Genomic DNA, 18657 nt, shown 5'->3' with positions numbered 1-18657 from the left:
AGTTGTTTGTTAACCATTATTTTACCAGGTATATTTACAGAAAACATAATGCACTACTTTCTATTGTACACTAAGGATCTGGGTTTCATTATTTTCTTTAAGTCGCTCTCATGCTACGAAAGGTAGGCGACCCCTGATATAAACTACTATACTGTAAACCGGAGTTTGTCATGATGAGGGCATCTAATAGGGTGAAGAGTTTTTCCTGGTCTTAGTTGACCCGAACAGGGGAACAATTTGTAACGTTTAGTATTTTGGACACATTCCCCATAAGAAATCATTTCCAAGACAAAGTATTTTCTCAATGTGGAAGTTCATCACAGTTAGACAGCTTCCTCTTACTGTGCTATATTAAGCAGAGGATCCTCATCTATCCATTACTAGTTTCTGACATCTCTCTGACAGCATTATGAAGGAACAACACTGGTAAGGAAAATTACACTTAGATAAAAGAATCAGACATGAAAATAGATATTTCTGAATGTGTGTATGTTTTATGCTTTACACTTACATCTGTATGCCTTAAAAAACTTTTAATTCATGAGTTGAATGGCATTTCGATTACAATTTATGCTCTCTGACTTGACCAATGACCGTGGTATATTGAGAACTGGGGCCATATCCACAAAGCATCTCAGACTAGAAAAGTACGGAGAATATAGACATTTTACACTCCTGCTGGTATGCATAAAAATAAAAGCTCTGCATGAAGCCTGTTTCGTGATAATTTGATCCGTATCAGTGATTTGATCCGTATCCGTGATTTCCAATGCTTTCTCAAAGGGAGTCCTACGGTCAGCAGAAATTATACATCTATAACCATAGAATTTCCATCAGTTTTCACAGACAACAAGTTAATGGGCCTCATTTATAAACCGTGCGTACATGCAAAATAGACCCCAAAACAGTTTTCACACAAAAGTGGGCATTTAGCAAAACTGTTCTCACCTTCCAGAAGAATTAAACCATGTGTAGACACAGTTTCTAGTGGTTGAACTCAGTATTGCATCGCTAGCAGGCAAGTAGATTAGTATTTTGTGCAAATTTGTGATGGACACGCTTATTCAATAACAAGATGCAATCGTTTGCCCGTTAGTGAGAAGAGAGAACATTTATTTCGTTTATCTTAGCATTTAAAAATAATTATAAATAGGCATCTATTTGCTAGGCTATTATTTATTTCATTTCCATGATCATTGCATAATAAATTCCTCACCTTTTCTGTGATGGTTTCATACTCATGAGGTCCCATCACTCGTTTAATTTGACCCACTTCACTGTAGTAAATGTTAAGCTATTTCAAGTATTTTGCTCTATACCATCCGATCTGGAGCGCAGTTTATTAACAGTGGAACAGACGGTTGGAGGTTACTTCTATAGCTTACGTCTGAATACTGTAATTTCACATTTCTCAAGTAGACAATATTGCATTTATACACATAACACATATTTTCATAACCATTGCAGAATATATTCTTCACTTTTTCTGGCCATGGATGATGGATTCATATTCCCGAAGTAGCTATAGCCTATAACAAATGACCATGCACATTTGTCATTTAATTGGACCTATTGGTATTATTTCAAGTATTTTGCTCTCTGCATCAGAAAGGACGAGTGGTTCATAACATACAGTAGATTTTAACAGGTGAATAGACAGTTTATCTTTTGCATTTAAGTGTGTATGGCTACCACTGTAAGTAGACAAAGACAATGTTTCAGAATTCGGGCAATGCAGCATAGGTTCAACAAAAAGTAAATGCAAAACATTAGGTCCTATTCAATTCAAACGGTCTGTTTACAGGTCCACAGCGATGTGCAATTGTTGTCTGCCAGATAGCCTTACAGCAAATGCCACTGCAAAAGTGTAACATTCTGCCATCACCTACAAAGACATTTAATCAAGTTCGCTAATGTTATCATTTAGAAAACGGACTCGCCCTAATTCAAATACTTCCAAAGTATACAGCGAATAAGACCGTTATTATAACCATAAAAGGTGAATGATGGTTGTTTTTCAGGCGGAGTTTTAATTATCATTCACACACGCACAGTTTCAGGATAGGTCTAATTTATAACGGGAAACAAGCGTATGTATGGCGTGCGCCAAGTTTATACATCTCAATATTTTTGTACATGTGCAATCTTTTCAGAAATGGCGAACGCAGATATTAAATGTGCAATTTACGCAACCGTTGTAAATGAGGCCCCAGATGAGTAGAATTTTGACAGGCGGACCGATAAAATAACCAGTTAAGAGTTACCAGCAGGTGTCTTGATTATAAAAAGGCAGCAAGTCAGTGGTTCCTGTGACATAGATAGGCAATTTCTTTGGAGTTGAAAGAATGTTTTGATATTGCTATATGATAAACCCATAAATAATCTAGACCTAACAGTAGCCTATCTCTTGCACATTTGACAATGATTTTACATGAGGCCTAATTCACATGATATATACTCATTATATACTCAAAAAAAGAAACGTCCTCTCACTGTCAACCTCGTTTATTTTCAGCAAACTTAACATGTGTAAATATTTGTATGAACATAACAAGATTCAACAACTGAGACATAAACTGAACAAGTTCCACAGACACGTGACTAACAGAAATGGAATAATGTGTCCCTGAACAAAGGGGGGGGTCAAAATCAAAAGTAACAGTCAGTATCTGGTGTGGCCACCAGCTGCATTAAGTACTGCAGTGCATCTCCTCCTCATGGACTGCACCAGATTTGCCAGTTGTTGCTGTGAGATGTTACCCCACTCTTCCACCAAGGCACCTGCAAGTTCCCGTACATTTCTGGGGGGGAATGGCCCTTGCCCTCACCCTCCGATCCAACAGGTCCCAGACGTGCTCAATGGGATTGAGATCCAGGCTCTTCGCTGGCCATAGCAGAACACTGACATTCCTGTCTTGCAGGAAATCACGCACAGAACGAGCCGTATGGCTGGTGGCATTATCATGCTACAGGGTCATGTCAGGATGAACCTGCAGGAAGGGTACCACGTGAGGGAAGAGGATGTCTTCCCTGTAACGCACAGCGTTGAGATTGCCTGCAATGACAACAAGCTCAGTCCAATGATACTGTGACACACTGCCCCAGACCATGATGGACCCTCCACCTCCAAATCGATCCCGCTCCAGAGTACAGGCCTCGGTGTAACGCTCATTCCTTCGACAATAAATGCAAATCCGACCATCACCCCTGGTGAAACAAAACTGCGACTCATCATTGAAGAGCACTTTTTGCCAGTCCTGTCTGGTCCAGCGACGATGGGTTTGTGACCATAGGCGATGTTGATGGTGATGTAAGGCAGGTCCTCACCAGACAACAGGCCCTACAAGCCCTCAGTCCAGCCCCTCACACCCTATTGCGGACAGTCTGAGCACTGATGGAGGGATTGTGCATTCCTGGTGTAACTCGGGCAGTTGTTGTTGCCATCCTGTACCTGTCCCGCAGGTGTGATGTTCGGATGTACCAATCCTGTGCAGGTGTTGTTACACGTGGTCTGCCACTGCGAGGACGATCAGCTGTCTGTCCTGTCTCCATGTAGCGCTGACTTAGGCGCCTCACAGTACAGACATTGCAATTTATTGCCCTTTTTGCCACATCTGCAGTCCTCATGCCTCCTTGCAGCATGCCTAAGGCACGTTCACGCAGATGAACAGGGACCCTGGGCATCTTTCTTTTGTTTTTCAGAGTCTGTAGAAATGCCACTTTAGTGTCCTAAGTTTTCATAACTGTGACCTTAATTGCCTACCGTCTGTAAGCTGTTTGCGTCTTAACGACCGTTCCACAGGTGCATGTTCATTAATTGTTTATGGTTCATTGTATAAGCATGGGAAACAGTGTTTAAAGCCTTTACAATGAAGATCTGTGAAGTTATTTGGATTTTTCAAATTATCTTTGAAAGACAGGGTCCTGAAAAAGGGACGTTTTTTTGTTGTTGCTGAATTTACCTAAATACTTATAACCACTAGGCTAATAAATAATCACTAATGCTTCTTTTGATTTCATCATTAACCTACATCATGTTATTTCAAGTTATCCCTTTGGAGCACAATATCATGTCGTTAAAAAATATGCATAAATTGGGCATGCCTACAAGTAAAGGTATAAGTTGGGCAATTGAAAGCATCTGGGGCCTAAGTGTTCGATGATTAATAGACCTTTCAATCATTTTATGCAACATTATCGGCTAGTGACTTGATGCCTAGGCCTACTGTGCCAAAAGCGATTTAGACAGTTGTTGAATGGGATTGATGGAGTGTTGATAAGGGTAATCAAAAGCTTTTAACAACCAAACGGTATGATTCAGTACAATATGCCATCAGGTTGTGAAAAGAAGAATCCTGGCAACAACATTAGCATTTTTTTACATTCCCCATAAGATAAAAATGTTCAAGACAGATAGAAAGTGTTTTTTCTGAATGTGGAAGTTCATCACAGGCAGTTAGACAACTTCCTATTACCCAGCAGAGGCTCCTCCAACCACTACTTCTCTCTGACAACTCTCTGACAGCATTATGAAAGAACAACACTTGAAAATGACACTTAGATAAAATAATCAGACATTAAAATAGATACACTACAACACCAGAAGTATGCGGACCACTGCTCGTCGAACATCTCATTACAAAAATCAGGGGCATTAATATGGAGTTGACCCCCCCTTTGCTAGTATAATAGCCTCTACTCTTCAGGGAAGGCTTTCCACTAGATGTTGGAACATTTCTGCGAGGACTTGCTTCCATTCAGCCACAAGAGCATTAGTGAAGTTGGGCACTGATATTGGGCAACGTTCCAATTCATCCCAAAGGTGTTTGATGGAGTTGAGGTCAGGGCTCTGTGCAGGCCAGTCTAGTTCTTCCACACCGATCTCGACAAACCATTTTTGTATGGACCTCGCTTTGTGCACGGGGGCATTGTCACGCTGAAACAGGAACAGGAAAGGCCTACAAAGTTGGAAGCACAGCATCGTCTAGAATGTCATTGTAGGCTGTAACGTTAAGATTTCCCTTCACTGGAACTTAAGGGGCCTAGCCAGAACCATGAAAAACAGCCCCAGACGGACTGCCAGATGGTGAAGCGTGATTCATCACTCCAGAGAATGCGTTTCCACTGCTCCAGAGTTAACCTGCGGCGAGCTTTACACCACTCCAGCCGACGCTTGGCATTACACATTGTGATCATAGGCTTGTGTGCGGCTGCTCGGCCATGGAAACCAATTTCAGGAAGCTCCCGACAAACAGTTATTGTACTGACGTTGCTTCCAGAGGCAGTTTGGGACTCGGTAGTGAGTGTTGCAACCGAGGACAGATTTTTAGTTTCAGCACTCGGCGGTTCCGTTCTGTGAGCTTGTGAGGCCTACCACTTCGCTATTGTTGCTCCTAGATGTTTCCACCTCACAATAACAGCACTTATAGTTGACCGGGGCAGCTCTAGCAGGGCAGAAATTAGACAAACTGACTTGTTGGAATGTTGGCATCCTATGACGGTGCCATGTTGAAAGTCACTGAGCTCTTCAGTAAGGCCATTTAACTGCCAATGTTTGTCTATTGAGATTGCATGGCTGTGTGCTCGATTTTATACACCTGTCAGCAATGGGTGTGGCTGAAAGTCAAATTCACTAATTTGAAGGGGTGTCCACATACTTATGTTTATACAGGTTATCGCTGAATGTGTGTCTTCCTTATGCTTTACACTTAAAATCTGTATGCATTAAAATAGGCCTACCTGTGATTCATGAGTTCAATGGCATTTGGGATGACAATTTATGCTCTCCAACTTGAACAATGACCACAGTAGGCTATTGTTCGATGTCAGGTCGATCACGAGTTACCAGTTGCTCGCAGCCGATGGGCTGCGAGCGACTGGTAACTCGTGGTCATTGTTCAAGTTGGAGAGCATAAATTGTCATCCCAAATGCCATTGAACTCATGAATCACAGGTAGGCCTATTTTAATGCATACAGCTATTTTAATGCATTGACGAGCTATGAGTAGCTCCTCAAACAATTCCGAAAGTACATGCGATTTTCACCGCAAACTGTCATAAACAAATCTCACAAGTAGCCTATCAGACACCGCAAGCCCCCAGCTACTATTTAATCAACACAACACTCACATTATCCCAACCCTGGTTAGCCACTAACACAAAATATCTGCCAATTAATTTCCAGCAATTTTGCCCGTCTGTCTGTCTGTGTGGTGCGCGTGTTAGTTCATCACTCCTTGTGTAATTGATGTGATAACCGTCTTGTGGGTTGACAGAAATACTTACCGCAAAACATTCACAATGAAATGTTAAAGTAGGCTTACCTGGCGATCGTACATCACGATTAAGTATATGATTTGCAGTGGCGATTTTAGCCTGTAAATCTTGGTGGGGCAAAAAAAGTGGGACGCATGCCAGCAAAGCCACTACACAACAATATTAAACAATACATTAATTGCACTATAACGATGACAAACGGTGCCCACAAACTGTTAGGGCCTACATAAAGCTGTCCCAGCAGAGTCCCAACAGCAGTCCCAACCCCTTACCACTGCTACACCTGGCTATCGCCTGGCTATCAATTTAGATCATACATACCTTAAATGAAGGAGATCTTTACATTTTTCATTTAAGTGCCTGCACCTGCTGTCCTTTCAAATTCAAACGTTTCAGTTGGGCTGTTAGGTTACTGCAAGAACCCCCACCAGCTGAAGAGGTTCCTCCACCTCCAGTGCCAAGAACTTTGAAGATCTTAGAAGAACCCTTATTGAACCCCTAATTTTTTGAGTGTAGGGCTTATGTTCACTTTCAAATGTTGTATGCAACATTATTGGCAAGTGACTTGATGCCTACTCTGTCAAAGCCATTTAGAGTTGTTAAATGGGAGTGACAAGTGTGTTGATATAATGGTAATTGTCAAAATTCTGCTTATAACAACAATCAGAATTGGTAGAAAAAGAAAAGAAAGTTTTGCATTCCGACATATTAGGCAATAATTAAGAGTAGGCAAAGTGATCGGGTCAGTTGAAAATGATTTTGACAGCATTTGATGTACACTCACATTCACCATGGTCGACTGAGGTGACACAAGCTATAGAGTTTACAGCTTGCGCTGCCTCATTGCACTTGGTCATTGCAAGTGTAAGCCATTGGGTGTATTGAATAACACATTGATAAATGGCAAAAAATATAGTAAAAAATGGAATCCTGTTAAAACCTGTTTTAAGATTTAAAAAAACTTCCAGCTCAGAGTAGATTTAAGCATGACGTTAAGATACTGCCCAGACAAACTCATGAGCCAGGAGTAAAATCAACTCATAAAAGTGTCTGTCCTTTAACTAAGAGATAAAATCTCATATTTAACGCAATTATTTTTTGTTGCCACAAAACTACCTCTATACTTCCATTAATTTGTATAGGTTACCTTTAGCTGAGTCCCGTAACACTTGTGGGGTACTGTAAGTAGAGCATATTAGTTTGTAGCCCAAACGGTTCGGACGCTACAGACAAAAGTTGGCATGACTTCAACCTTTCAGATGCTGCAGAAGTTTAGCGAGAAGACCGATTTTCGGGATGTTTCCTGGTCTGACAAACAGCACTGTAGCTCTTTCCCCTGTAGATGCGGAAGGTCGACATAGGCGGATGTGGTGAATTGAGACACAGCCAATGCAAAAAAACAGATAGTTTAAACTGACAGATTTTGAAGGGGATATTTTAATTATGTTACTTAGATTGACTCACTGGTCAATGCTTTGTGGATTCCGGGCCCTGACTGCACCACGACTAACCCTTGACAGGTCAATGGCAGGTTCATGACCGGTCTGCTTAAACTTAAACCGGTCTGCTTAAACTTAATCTGAATTGTGTTTTATTTGCCTACAGTGTGATTTTGATGTGATGCATAGGAACAGTTCAGTCTTGGAAAATGTGAACTGGTGAATTTTCTGGCAACCAAAGTACTACAGTACACCTACTACATTTCGTAACACTTTTGGTAACTTAATTTTTTTTAGAAAAGAGTTAGGGAAGCAGGATTGTAGGATTTGTTGTAGCTCAGGAATGCCCAGCATAGTATTGAATGTACCACACAGTAAATGGAGTCAAGACAGATTTTCGTTTTTTAAAATATAAATAATGGGACGCCGTCTGCGCTTTTTTTTGGTTCGGATTCTTCCACATTCTCAACAGTCTTTGAAATGCATAATACTGCATCTTAAGTAGTCTGTAGCTATGTGTTACGCTGGTCCCTTATTTTAGGGAACTGAGATTGTTTTCAGCCCTTAAAAATACTCATATCCTGTTCCCACAGGTGTCCCCTTTACACTTCCTTTCAGAGGCTGCTGTTACTCCTGGTGTTGCTGTGTCTCTCCCCCTCCTGCTCTGGGAGGACCTGGGCTCAGAGGAAACTACCCTGTGATGTCATCTCTCTCAACCATTCACTGGCCTACGACTGCTCGTACAGGAAGCTACTCCAGGTACCCCACGATATCAGCTGGAATGCCACAGAGCTCGACCTGTCCTCCAACCAAATCAAGATACTCTCCAGCTCCTCCTTCTGGAACCTCCAGAATCTGACTCTGCTCGACCTTAGCTATAACTTCAACCCCCAGGAACATCCATTGAAGATAGAGGACCAAACATTCTCCATGCTGGATCAGCTGGAAGCACTGCTCCTTGACGGTAATGGCCTTTGCACAGTGCCGAGGGGCCTTCCGTCTGGGTTGCAGATTCTGTTTCTGAGGTACAATGACATCAGGACTGTAACACCGGAAAACTTCAGGGATATTCCACGAATTAAAGTAATCCGTTTAAGTGACAACTGCCAAGGGAGTGTCTGTAATGGGACCCTGGATATTGCAAACCACACTTTCTCCAGCCTCACTAACCTAACAAACCTGACACTGTCTTTTAACAGACTGAAAGCCATCCCTCATTTCCTCCCCCCATCCCTCCAGCTGCTCAAACTCGAACGGAACCTAATTACCCACATTCACCAGCATGACCTGAGTGCACTCACTAATCTGAACGCTCTAGACTTTTCGGGTAACTGTCCTGTGTGTTCTAACACCCCGTTCCTCTGCTTTCCCTGTAATACACCCAACGGGGCACTACAGATCCACCCAGATGCCTTCAGGAAGCTCTCCCAGCTGCAGGAGCTGAGGCTATCAGGAAACTCGCTGAAGCACCTACAAACATCCTGGTTTGATAACCTCACCAACTTACGCTACCTGTACCTCTCATTTAATCGTCTGGTTGGGGAGATAGCCAATGGGGACTTCCTCTCTGTGCTACCTTTCGTAGAAGTGATGGACTTGTCTTACAATAATGCTGGTCAAAATTCCCACAACTTGAAACTCTCAAAGAATTTTTCCAAACTGGCATCTCTGAAGACATTACACCTAGAAAACTATGTTTTTTCAGCTCTTCACGAAAATCACTTGCAACCACTTTACAGTTTAGCCAATCTGTCCGTCCTCAATTTGGGAACCAACTTCATCTATTGGACAGACCTTTCACTTTTTGAAAAGTTCCACAATTTATCCAGTGTTGGCCTCTCAGAGAACAGTCTGACTTTCCTATCCAAGAGGGCAGATGTCTTGTCTGTGAATGGGTATGGCTGGGGCTATGAGCCAGATATAGACAGGTATGGGCCTTTGATACACATGGATATATTCTACCGTCGCCATTTGCCTAACATTAAACCAGAGTGTCTTGCGTACGGTCCAGTGCTTGACCTCAGCAAAAACAACATCTTCCACATAAACCCTGATATGCTGCAGGGCCTGAACAACACAGCTTGTCTCAACCTGTCATCTAACTTCATTGGAGACATGTTCAACGGCAGTGAGTTTGTACATTTCTCCAAGCTGAAGTACTTGGATCTATCCCAGAATAAAGTCTACCTGCGCTATGAGCATGCATTCAGTGAACTGGCAGCACTGGAGGTGTTGGACTTGAGTTATAATAAGCATTACTTTCTGGTGGCAGGGCTAAACCACAGTTTAGCGTTCCTAGAAAACCTGGGTTCTCTGAAGGTTCTGAACTTGAGCTGGAATGAGATCAGCACCCTCACTGATAAAACCATGTCAAGCAGCTCCCTGCAAGAATTGAACTTCCAGGGCAACCGCCTGGACATCATGTGGAACGAGGATCTGGATTTTAATAATCTTTTCAGAGAACTTAATAACCTGACGTCCCTGGATCTGTCATACAACCGGCTCCACCACATCCCATCTGAGGTATACGACAACTTCCCCAAGACCCTGAGACACTTGACTCTGAGTAAAAACAGACTTGAGTACTTTAACTGGACGACGCTCACACAACTGCCACATCTGGAGGAGCTGGACTTGAGTAAGAACAAACTGGAGCAGGTGGCCTTAATCTTCTCCACTCTTAACAGTTCACTGAGGCTGCTGGACCTGAGCCATAACAGGATTTCCCAGCTGGCGCCTGGTTTCCTCAGGGGCGCCAGGAGCCTGTATGTGCTGAACCTCAGCTTCAACCTGCTGGAGCTTATCAACCAGACAACGTTTGAATCTGGAGCTGAGAACCACCTCCAGCAGCTGTCACTACAGGGGAACCCGCTCCACTGCACCTGTGACTTGTTGGAGTTCCACCTGTGGATGAGGAGCAATGAGGTGGAGCTCCCTCTGCTGGCCATCGGGGTGACGTGCGACATGCCCATGGAGAGGAGGGGCAGGTCTGTGCTGAGTTATGACATAGAGGAATGCGTGAAGGATGACAACGCAATGGCCTTCTGCATCCTCACGTTGTTACTCATCGTTCACGTTCTGTTGGTATCTCTCACAGCACACCTCTTTTACTGGGACCTGTCCTATATTCTTGACTACTGTGGGGCCAAGATAAAGCACCAATGTCTCTTACAGCACACAGACTGTGTCTACGATGCCTTCGTCATGTATGACACTACAGACCCGCTGGCCTCTGATTGGGTGTTGAACCACCTTAGGGTGGAACTAGAGGAGCGCGGAGAGAGGGTTCGCCCACTCTGCCTGGAAGAGCGTGATTGGATGCCAGGGATGCCTATCATGGATAACCTTTCCAATAGTGTGCGGCAGAGCAGGAAAACTGTGTTCGTGCTGACAGAGGGCTTCCTGTTGCGTGGTGTGGTTAAAATGGCCGCTCTGCTGGTGCAGCAGCGGCTGGTGGAGGAGGGTGTGGATGCCATGGTGTTGGTGCTGCTGCAGCCCCAGGTTCTGCGACGCTCACGCATCCTCCACCTACGCAGACGGCTCTGCAGGCGCAGTGTTCTGGAGTGGCCAGCAACTGCCGGTCCGGCTGCCCAGCGCTGGTTCTGGCACCACCTGAAGAGAGCCATACGGAAAGATCAGCGAGCGACACACGCATCACTACACGGCACATACTTCACTGGGCGGTGAACTCAAGGGCATGAAAGGAACTGACCAAAAACAGGAAACCGACCAAAAACATGGCTAAGTTTACTTACCCTCAGCTTAAAGGTCTCCAATTCCTACTCTGCAGTGTTCTAGAATCAGTTCCTAGACATGACTGTGTAGTTCCCCCTCACACACACACACACACACGCACGCACGCACGCACGCCCACACAATGTAGCCTATTATAGCGGCTGCATGGTTTTCTGTACAATTCATAATAGAATTTTAGGCCTTCATTTCTGTTTTTCCTGTGAAGGATTATATTATCAATGGTCACATTAGCTTCTCTGTGAAAATGCCTGCCTCATCTACAGTACAATATAGTAAATCATGTTTTCTGTTGATGTACGTGACCTCATCTATACCTGGTAAGAAAACAGTATTATGATCATATTTTGGCTACATTCAGATGTTTTTGACCAGGTGTAAACCAGTCTACCGATACTTTAATAAACTTAGCTACAATGGTTTCCTATGGGAGGATAATCTTACTGATCTCAACCACTGGGTGGCAGAGTAACTACTGATTCATGTGTTCAGGGCTGGCATGATGTATACACTACTAGTTCCATATCAGTGGCTTCTCCTACAGTTGATACATACATCTGACACTGGAAGGCAGTGTTCTCCATCCCTGGTCCTAGAGACCCACAGGGTGTGCAGGCTTTAGGGAGTCATACTTTACAAATTGTATTAATATCATAACTATTTATTATCACCAAAAGAAAAGATCTGTGCCATTCACTTTGAACTGGACTGTGTTTACAATTGCGGTACTGAGTAGATCCGCTTGTTTTGAGAGTTGCATGTAGCCACGTGTGCTCATTTGTTCATATCCTTTGCTAGTTAGTGAGTTATTAGCCCAGTTACAGATCATTTGTTGTCAGCAATGGGGGAGTGATTATTTCCTACAAGATCACAAAACGTGTACATTTCTAGACATCTTTAAAAAGCGAGTTGGGTAAAGAGCTTTTTTTTGTCTTAACGACAGGCTTGAATAACCTAAGTAGCCAATAGGCAGAGGGTAGCATAATTTGTCTGATTCTCTGTAATAATGATATGGGAATAATAATACAATTTATTTTGTAAATTGGTTTCTTGCATCAAACAACACAACAACATTTTCTGTCACCTCCTTGTATGAAGGATAAAAAATGTGTCTGGACCAAAGAAACAGAAGTTCTACAAGAAGACTCACTGCTCTCTGTACGTTAAAACAAACCTGCAGAAATGCAGACTAGGGCCAAGATTGCGCCGGTAGACATGGCAGCTCTGCTTCTAGCACCTAAGCAACTTTGCAGTATTTCTTTTATTTCTTTTTTGTGTTATACAAGCATTTCGATACACCCGCAATAACATCTCCTAAATATGTATATGCGGCCAATATTTTGGGGATTTAATTTGACAAGCATACACAGTACATACGTACATGCTCTTTGATATAAATACATACTCTTCGTTATACACATACAGTACATACATTTGTATATATCTCTGTAGAAATCTTTATTAAAAACGTTGTTATTATAACTGGCAACTTATTCCTGGAGGCTAGTGTGTCCCTGTGCTGATCGTGTACAGGTATCCAGGCATCTAGTCGGAGGAAAGCACACAAGTCTCCAGAAGGGAGTCTTTCTATTTTAAAAATCCAGACTGTGTTATGTTATACCATTACCTAGTATATGTCTATGGCCACTGGCAGTGCCTTGTGTCAATTTAGAACGGTTGACTAAATCAGTCAGTGGTTCCCAATGCTCTCCTCAGGGACCCCCAGCTGTTCCAGTGGTAATTCACTTGATTCAATTTGCCAATCATCAAAATAACACCTGTGGAATTTTAACAGTATAATATGGCTGACAAGAATAAAATAAAAAAAACGGTGCTTCTTCAAAAGGATCTACAAAAAACCTTTCAGATTGAAAAATGTTCTTTATAGAACCATTCTCCATAAAGGTTCTATAAAGAACCATAAAAAAAGGTTGTAACCATAGCGGAACCATTTTTGGTACTATATAGAACCTTTTTTAATGTATACATTAATGTATATACATGCATATTATTAGTAGATTTGGATGGAAAACACTCTGAAGTTTTGAAAACTGTTTGAATAATGTCTGTGAGTATAACAGAACTCATATGGCAGGCGAAAACCTGAGAAAAATCCAACCAGGAAGTGGGAAATCTGAGGTTTGTAGTTTTTCAAGTGATTGCCTATCCAATATACTGTGTCTATGGGGTCAGATTGCACTTCCTAAGGCTTCCACTAGATGTCAACAGTCTTCAGAACGTTGTTTTAGGCTTCTACTATGAAAGGGGAGCGAATAAGAGCTGTTTGATCCAGTGGTCATGCTGAAAGCCTTTAGTTTAGTCACGTGCGCAGCCGTGAGCACGAGCTCCGTTCCGTTTAACTTCTTATGGCTGCAAGGCAAAGTGTTGAGTAGCCAGTGAAATCGTGCCCATTTCAAACGGCCTCCTACTCAAATCTTGCTCGTACAATATGAAGAATATTATTATTCTTTTTGGATAGAAAACACTTTCTAGTTTCTAAAACAGTTGGAATTATTTCTCTGAGTGAAACAGAAGTCCTTCTGCAGCACTTTTCCTGACCAGGAAGTGAAATGTCAGAAATCGATGCTCTTTTCAACTTGATGCCTATACATGGTCTTGACACTTAGGAGTCTACTTACACTCTATACGCCTTCCTATTGGTGTAAAGAGGATGTCAGAGAATACATTTTTGTGCTCATCTTGTTCTGTGGTGGAAAAAAACCTATTTCTTTGACGTGACCGTCCACTTCCGGTACTCTGAAGGAAGTGGGATTAACTTCTGTTTTGCCTTCGTAACGAACGGCTAACATCTCCGGATCGATTTTTTTTTGATACATGTGACCATATCATCGTAATGTATGTTTTTTCAATATAGATTATTGAAACTTTATTCGTGAGTTTTGCCGTGTTCCGTCCTCTGACTCTGTTTACGTTGGAGAAATTTATGCCACTCGGCTAGTGCCAATGCTAATTGAAGAGGGAAATTTGCCATTCTGAATCGAAACAACGACTCATCTGGACAGAGGACACCTTCTTCAACATTCTGATGAAAGATCAGCAAAAGTAAGACCCATTTTATGATGTTATTTCATATATCTGTCGTGCATGTGAACTGGCCGTGGGCGCCCAATTGTGTCTGTCTATTTTAGCTACGCTAATATAGCGATACATTTTGTTTTCGCTGTAAAACATTTAATAAATCGGAAATATTGTTTGGAATCACAAGATGCCTGTCTTTCAATTGCTGCAGACTATGTATTTTTCAGAAATGTTTTATGATGAGTAATTAGCTATTTGACGTTGGTGTCTGTAAATATTATGGCTGCTTTCGGTGCAATTTCGGATTGTAGCTGAAATGTAAACTATGGTTTATACAAATTTTTCAAACAAAACATATGCTATACAATAAATATGTTATCAGACTGTCATCTGATGAATTTGTTTCTTGGTTAGTGGCTATTTATATCTTTATTTGGTCGAATTTGTGATAGCACCTGATGGAGTAAGAAACTGATGGAGTTAGAAAAGTTGTGTCTTTTGCTAACGTGGTTAGCTAATAGATTTACATATTTTGTCTTCCCTGTAAAACATTTTAAAAATCGGACATGTTGGCTTGATTCACAAGATGTGCACCTTTCATCTGGTGTCTTGGACTTGTTAATGTGTGAAAGTTAAATATTAAAAAAAAATAGATTTTGAATTTCGCGCCCTGCACTTTGAGCTGGATGTTGTCATAAGTGTACCGGTGTCGGGCTGCCCCCGTAAAAGGTTAATTTCTAAAGACAAAGGAATTGTCCGGTTGGAATATTATTGAAGATTTATGATAAAAACATCCTAAAGATTGATTCTATATATCGTTTGACATGTTTCTACAAACTGTAATGGAACTTTTTTGACTTTCCGTCTGGACTTAGTGCCCGCACCTTGTGCATTTGGATTACTGGACTAAACGCATGAACAAAAAGGAGGTATTTTGGACATAAAGATGAAGATGAACTTTATCAAACAAGACAAACATTTGTTGTCTAACATGGAGACCTGGGAGTGCCATCAGATGAAGATCATCATAGGTAAGTGATTAATTTTTAACACTATTGCTGACTTTTATGACACCTCTCCTTGGCTGGAAAATGGCTGTATGGTTTTCTGTGGCTAGGCGCTGACCTAACATAATCGCATGGTGTGCTTTTGCCGAAAAGCCTTTTTGAAATCTGACACAGCGGTTGCATTAAGCAGAAGTTTATCTGTAATCGTATGGTAAACACTTGTATCTTAGATCAATGTTTATGCTGAGTATTTCTGTAATTTGATGTGGCTCTCTGCACTTTCACCGAATGTTTGTTTGAGACAATGCATTTCTGAACATAACGCGCAAATTTCAAATGACGTCTTTGGACATAAAGATGAACTTTATCGGACAAAACACACATTTATTGTGTAACATGAAGTCCTGTGAGTGCCATCTGATGAAGACCATCAAAGGTAAGTGATTAATTTAATCGCTATTTCTGACTTTTGTGAGCCCTCTCCTTGGCTGAAAAATGGCTATATGGTTTTCTGTGACTAGGCGCTGACCTAACATAATCGTATGGTGTGCTTTTGCAGTAAAGCCTTTTTGAAATCAGACACTGTGGTTGGATTTACAAGAAGTTTATCTTTAAAATGGTGTTTAATACTTGTATGTTTGAGGAATTTTAATTATGGGATTTCTGTTGTTTTGAATTTGGCGCCCTGCAATTTCACTGGCTGTTGTCGAGGTGGGATGCTACCGTCCCACTTGTACCAGAGAGGTTAACAGTCTGATGGCCTTGAGATAGAAGCTGTTTTTCAGTTTCTCTGTCCCAGCTTTGATGCACCTGTACTGACCTCGCCTTCTGGATGGTAGCGGGGTGAACAGGCAATGGCTCGGGTGGTTGTTGTCCTTGATTATCTTTTTGGCCTTCCTGTGACATCGATTGCTGTCGATGTCTTGGAGGGCAGGTAGTGTGCCCTCGGTGATGCGTTGTGCAGACCGCACCACCCTCTGAAGAGCCTTGCGTTTGAGGGCGGTGCAGTTGCCGTACCAGGCGGTGATACAGCCCGACAGGATTCTCTCAATTGTGCATCTGTGAAAGTTTGTCAGGGTTTTAGGTGACAACCCACATTTCTTCAGCCTCCTGAGGTTGAAGAGGCGCTGTTGCACCTTCTTCACCACACGGTCTGTGTGGGTGGACCATTTCAGTTTCTCTGTGATGTGTATGCCGAGGAACTTAAAACTTTCCACCTCCACTACTGTTCCGTCGATGTGGATAGGGGGGCACTCCCTCTGCTGTTTCCTGCAGTCCACGATCATCTCCTTTGTTTTGTTGACATTGGGGGAGAGGTTGTTTTCTTGACACCACACTCCAAGTGCTCTCACCTCCTCCCTGTAGGCTCTCGTCATTGTTGGTAATCAAGCACACTACCGTTGTGTCTTCTGCAAACTTGATGATTGAGTTGGAGGCATGCATGGTCACGCAGTCATGGGTGAACAGGGAGTACAGGAGGGGGCTGAGCACGCACCCTTGTGGGGCCCCAGTGTTGAGAATCAGCGACCTGGAGATGTTGTTTCCTACATTCACCACCTGGGCGTGGCCCGTCAGAAAGTCCAAGACCCAATTGCACAGGGTGGGGTTGAGACCCAGGGCCTTAAGCTTAATGATGAGCTTGGAGGGTACTATGGTGTTGAATGCTGAGCTGTAGTCAATGAACAGCATTCTTACATAGGTATTCCTCTTGTCCAGATGGGATAGGACAGTGTGCAGTGTGGTGGCGATTGCATCGTCTGTGGACCTGTTGGGACGATATGCAAACTGAAGTGGGTCTAGGGTGGCAGGTAAGGCGGAGGTGATATGATCCTTCTCTCAAAGCACTTCATAATGACATAAGTGAGTGCTACGGGGCGATAGTAATTTAGTTCAGTTATCTTTGCCTTCTTGGGTACAGGAACAATGGTGGCCATCTTGAAGCATGTAGGGACAGCAGACTGGGATAGAGAGTGATTAAATATATCCGTAAACACACCAGCTGGTCTGCACATGATCTGAGGACGCGGCTAGGGATGCCTTGCGAGGGTTAACCCGTTTAAATGTGTTACTCATGTCAGCCACAGAAAAGGTGAGGGGGGCCCGCAGTTCTTGGTAGCGGGCCGCGTCAGTGACATGTATTATCCTCAAAGCGAGCAAATAAGGTGTTTAGTTTGTCTGGAAGCAAGACGTCGATGTCTGTGATGTTGAATTGCAACTCCACTTTGTCCCTATACCAACATTTCGTTTGTTTGATTGCCTTGCGGAGGGAATAACTACACTGTTTATATTCGGCCATATTCCCAGTCATCTTTCCATGGTTAAATGCGGTGGTTCGCGCTTTCAGTTTTGCGCGAATGCCGCCATCTATCTGCGGTTTCTGGTTAGGGTAGGTTTTAATAGTCACAGTGGGTACATTATCTCCAATGCACTTCCTTATAAACTCACTCACAGAGTCAGCGTATACATCAATGTTATTCTCTGAGGGTGCCGGAACATTTCCGAGTCCGCGTGATCAAAACAATCTTGAAGCGCGGATTCCAATTGGTCAGACCAGCGTTGAATGGTTCTAGTCATGGGTACATCTTGTTTGAGTTTCTGGCGATATGACGGTAGGAGCAAAATGGAGTCATGGTCAGATTTGCTGAAGGGAGAGCAGGAAAGGGCCTTTATGCATAGTGGAAGTTAGAGTAGCAGTGGTCCAGTGTATTGCCCGCACGAGTGCTGCAATCAATATGCTGATAGAATTTAGGTAGCCTTGTTCTCAAATTTGTTTTGTTAAAATCCCCAACTACAATAAATGCAGCCTCAGGATATATGGTTTACATTTTACATAGAGTCCAGTGAAGTTCCTTGATGGCCGTCATGGTATCTGCTTGAGGGGGTATATACACAGCTGTGACAATAACTGACGAGAATTATTTTGGGAGATAATATGGTCTGCATTTGATTGTAAGGAATTCTAGGTCAGGTGAACAGGCGTGACGCATGAAGAAACCCGGTGGCTGTACCGACTCCGACAACATATCCCGAGAGAGCCATGTTTCTGTGAAACAGAGAATGTTCTGATGTCAATCTCTGATGTCTCTCTGGAAGGCAACCCTAATTTTGTCCGCCTTGTTGTCTAGAGACTGGACATTGGCGAG

At 42.7% G+C, this 18657-nt stretch overlaps 1 protein-coding gene across 1 annotated transcript; it reads left to right on the top strand.

Moving 5' to 3' along the window:
• Positions 1 to 397: 397 nt before the first annotated feature.
• On the top strand, positions 398 to 11738 carry LOC129863766 (toll-like receptor 8). Its single transcript, XM_055936007.1, has 2 exons — positions 398 to 426; positions 8309 to 11738. The coding sequence occupies exons 1-2, from the start codon at positions 410 to 412 to the stop codon at positions 11400 to 11402; spliced, it is 3111 nt and encodes a 1036-aa protein (XP_055791982.1). The 5' UTR covers positions 398 to 409; the 3' UTR covers positions 11403 to 11738.
• The last annotated feature ends 6919 nt before the right edge of the window (positions 11739 to 18657 follow it).

The sequence above is a fragment of the Salvelinus fontinalis genome, chromosome 10 (genome assembly GCF_029448725.1).
Source record: "Salvelinus fontinalis isolate EN_2023a chromosome 10, ASM2944872v1, whole genome shotgun sequence".
Classification (NCBI taxonomy): domain Eukaryota; kingdom Metazoa; phylum Chordata; class Actinopteri; order Salmoniformes; family Salmonidae; genus Salvelinus; species Salvelinus fontinalis.
The sequence above is the reverse complement of the archived record's forward strand: the minus strand, read 5'-3'. Positions and strand labels throughout refer to the sequence as shown.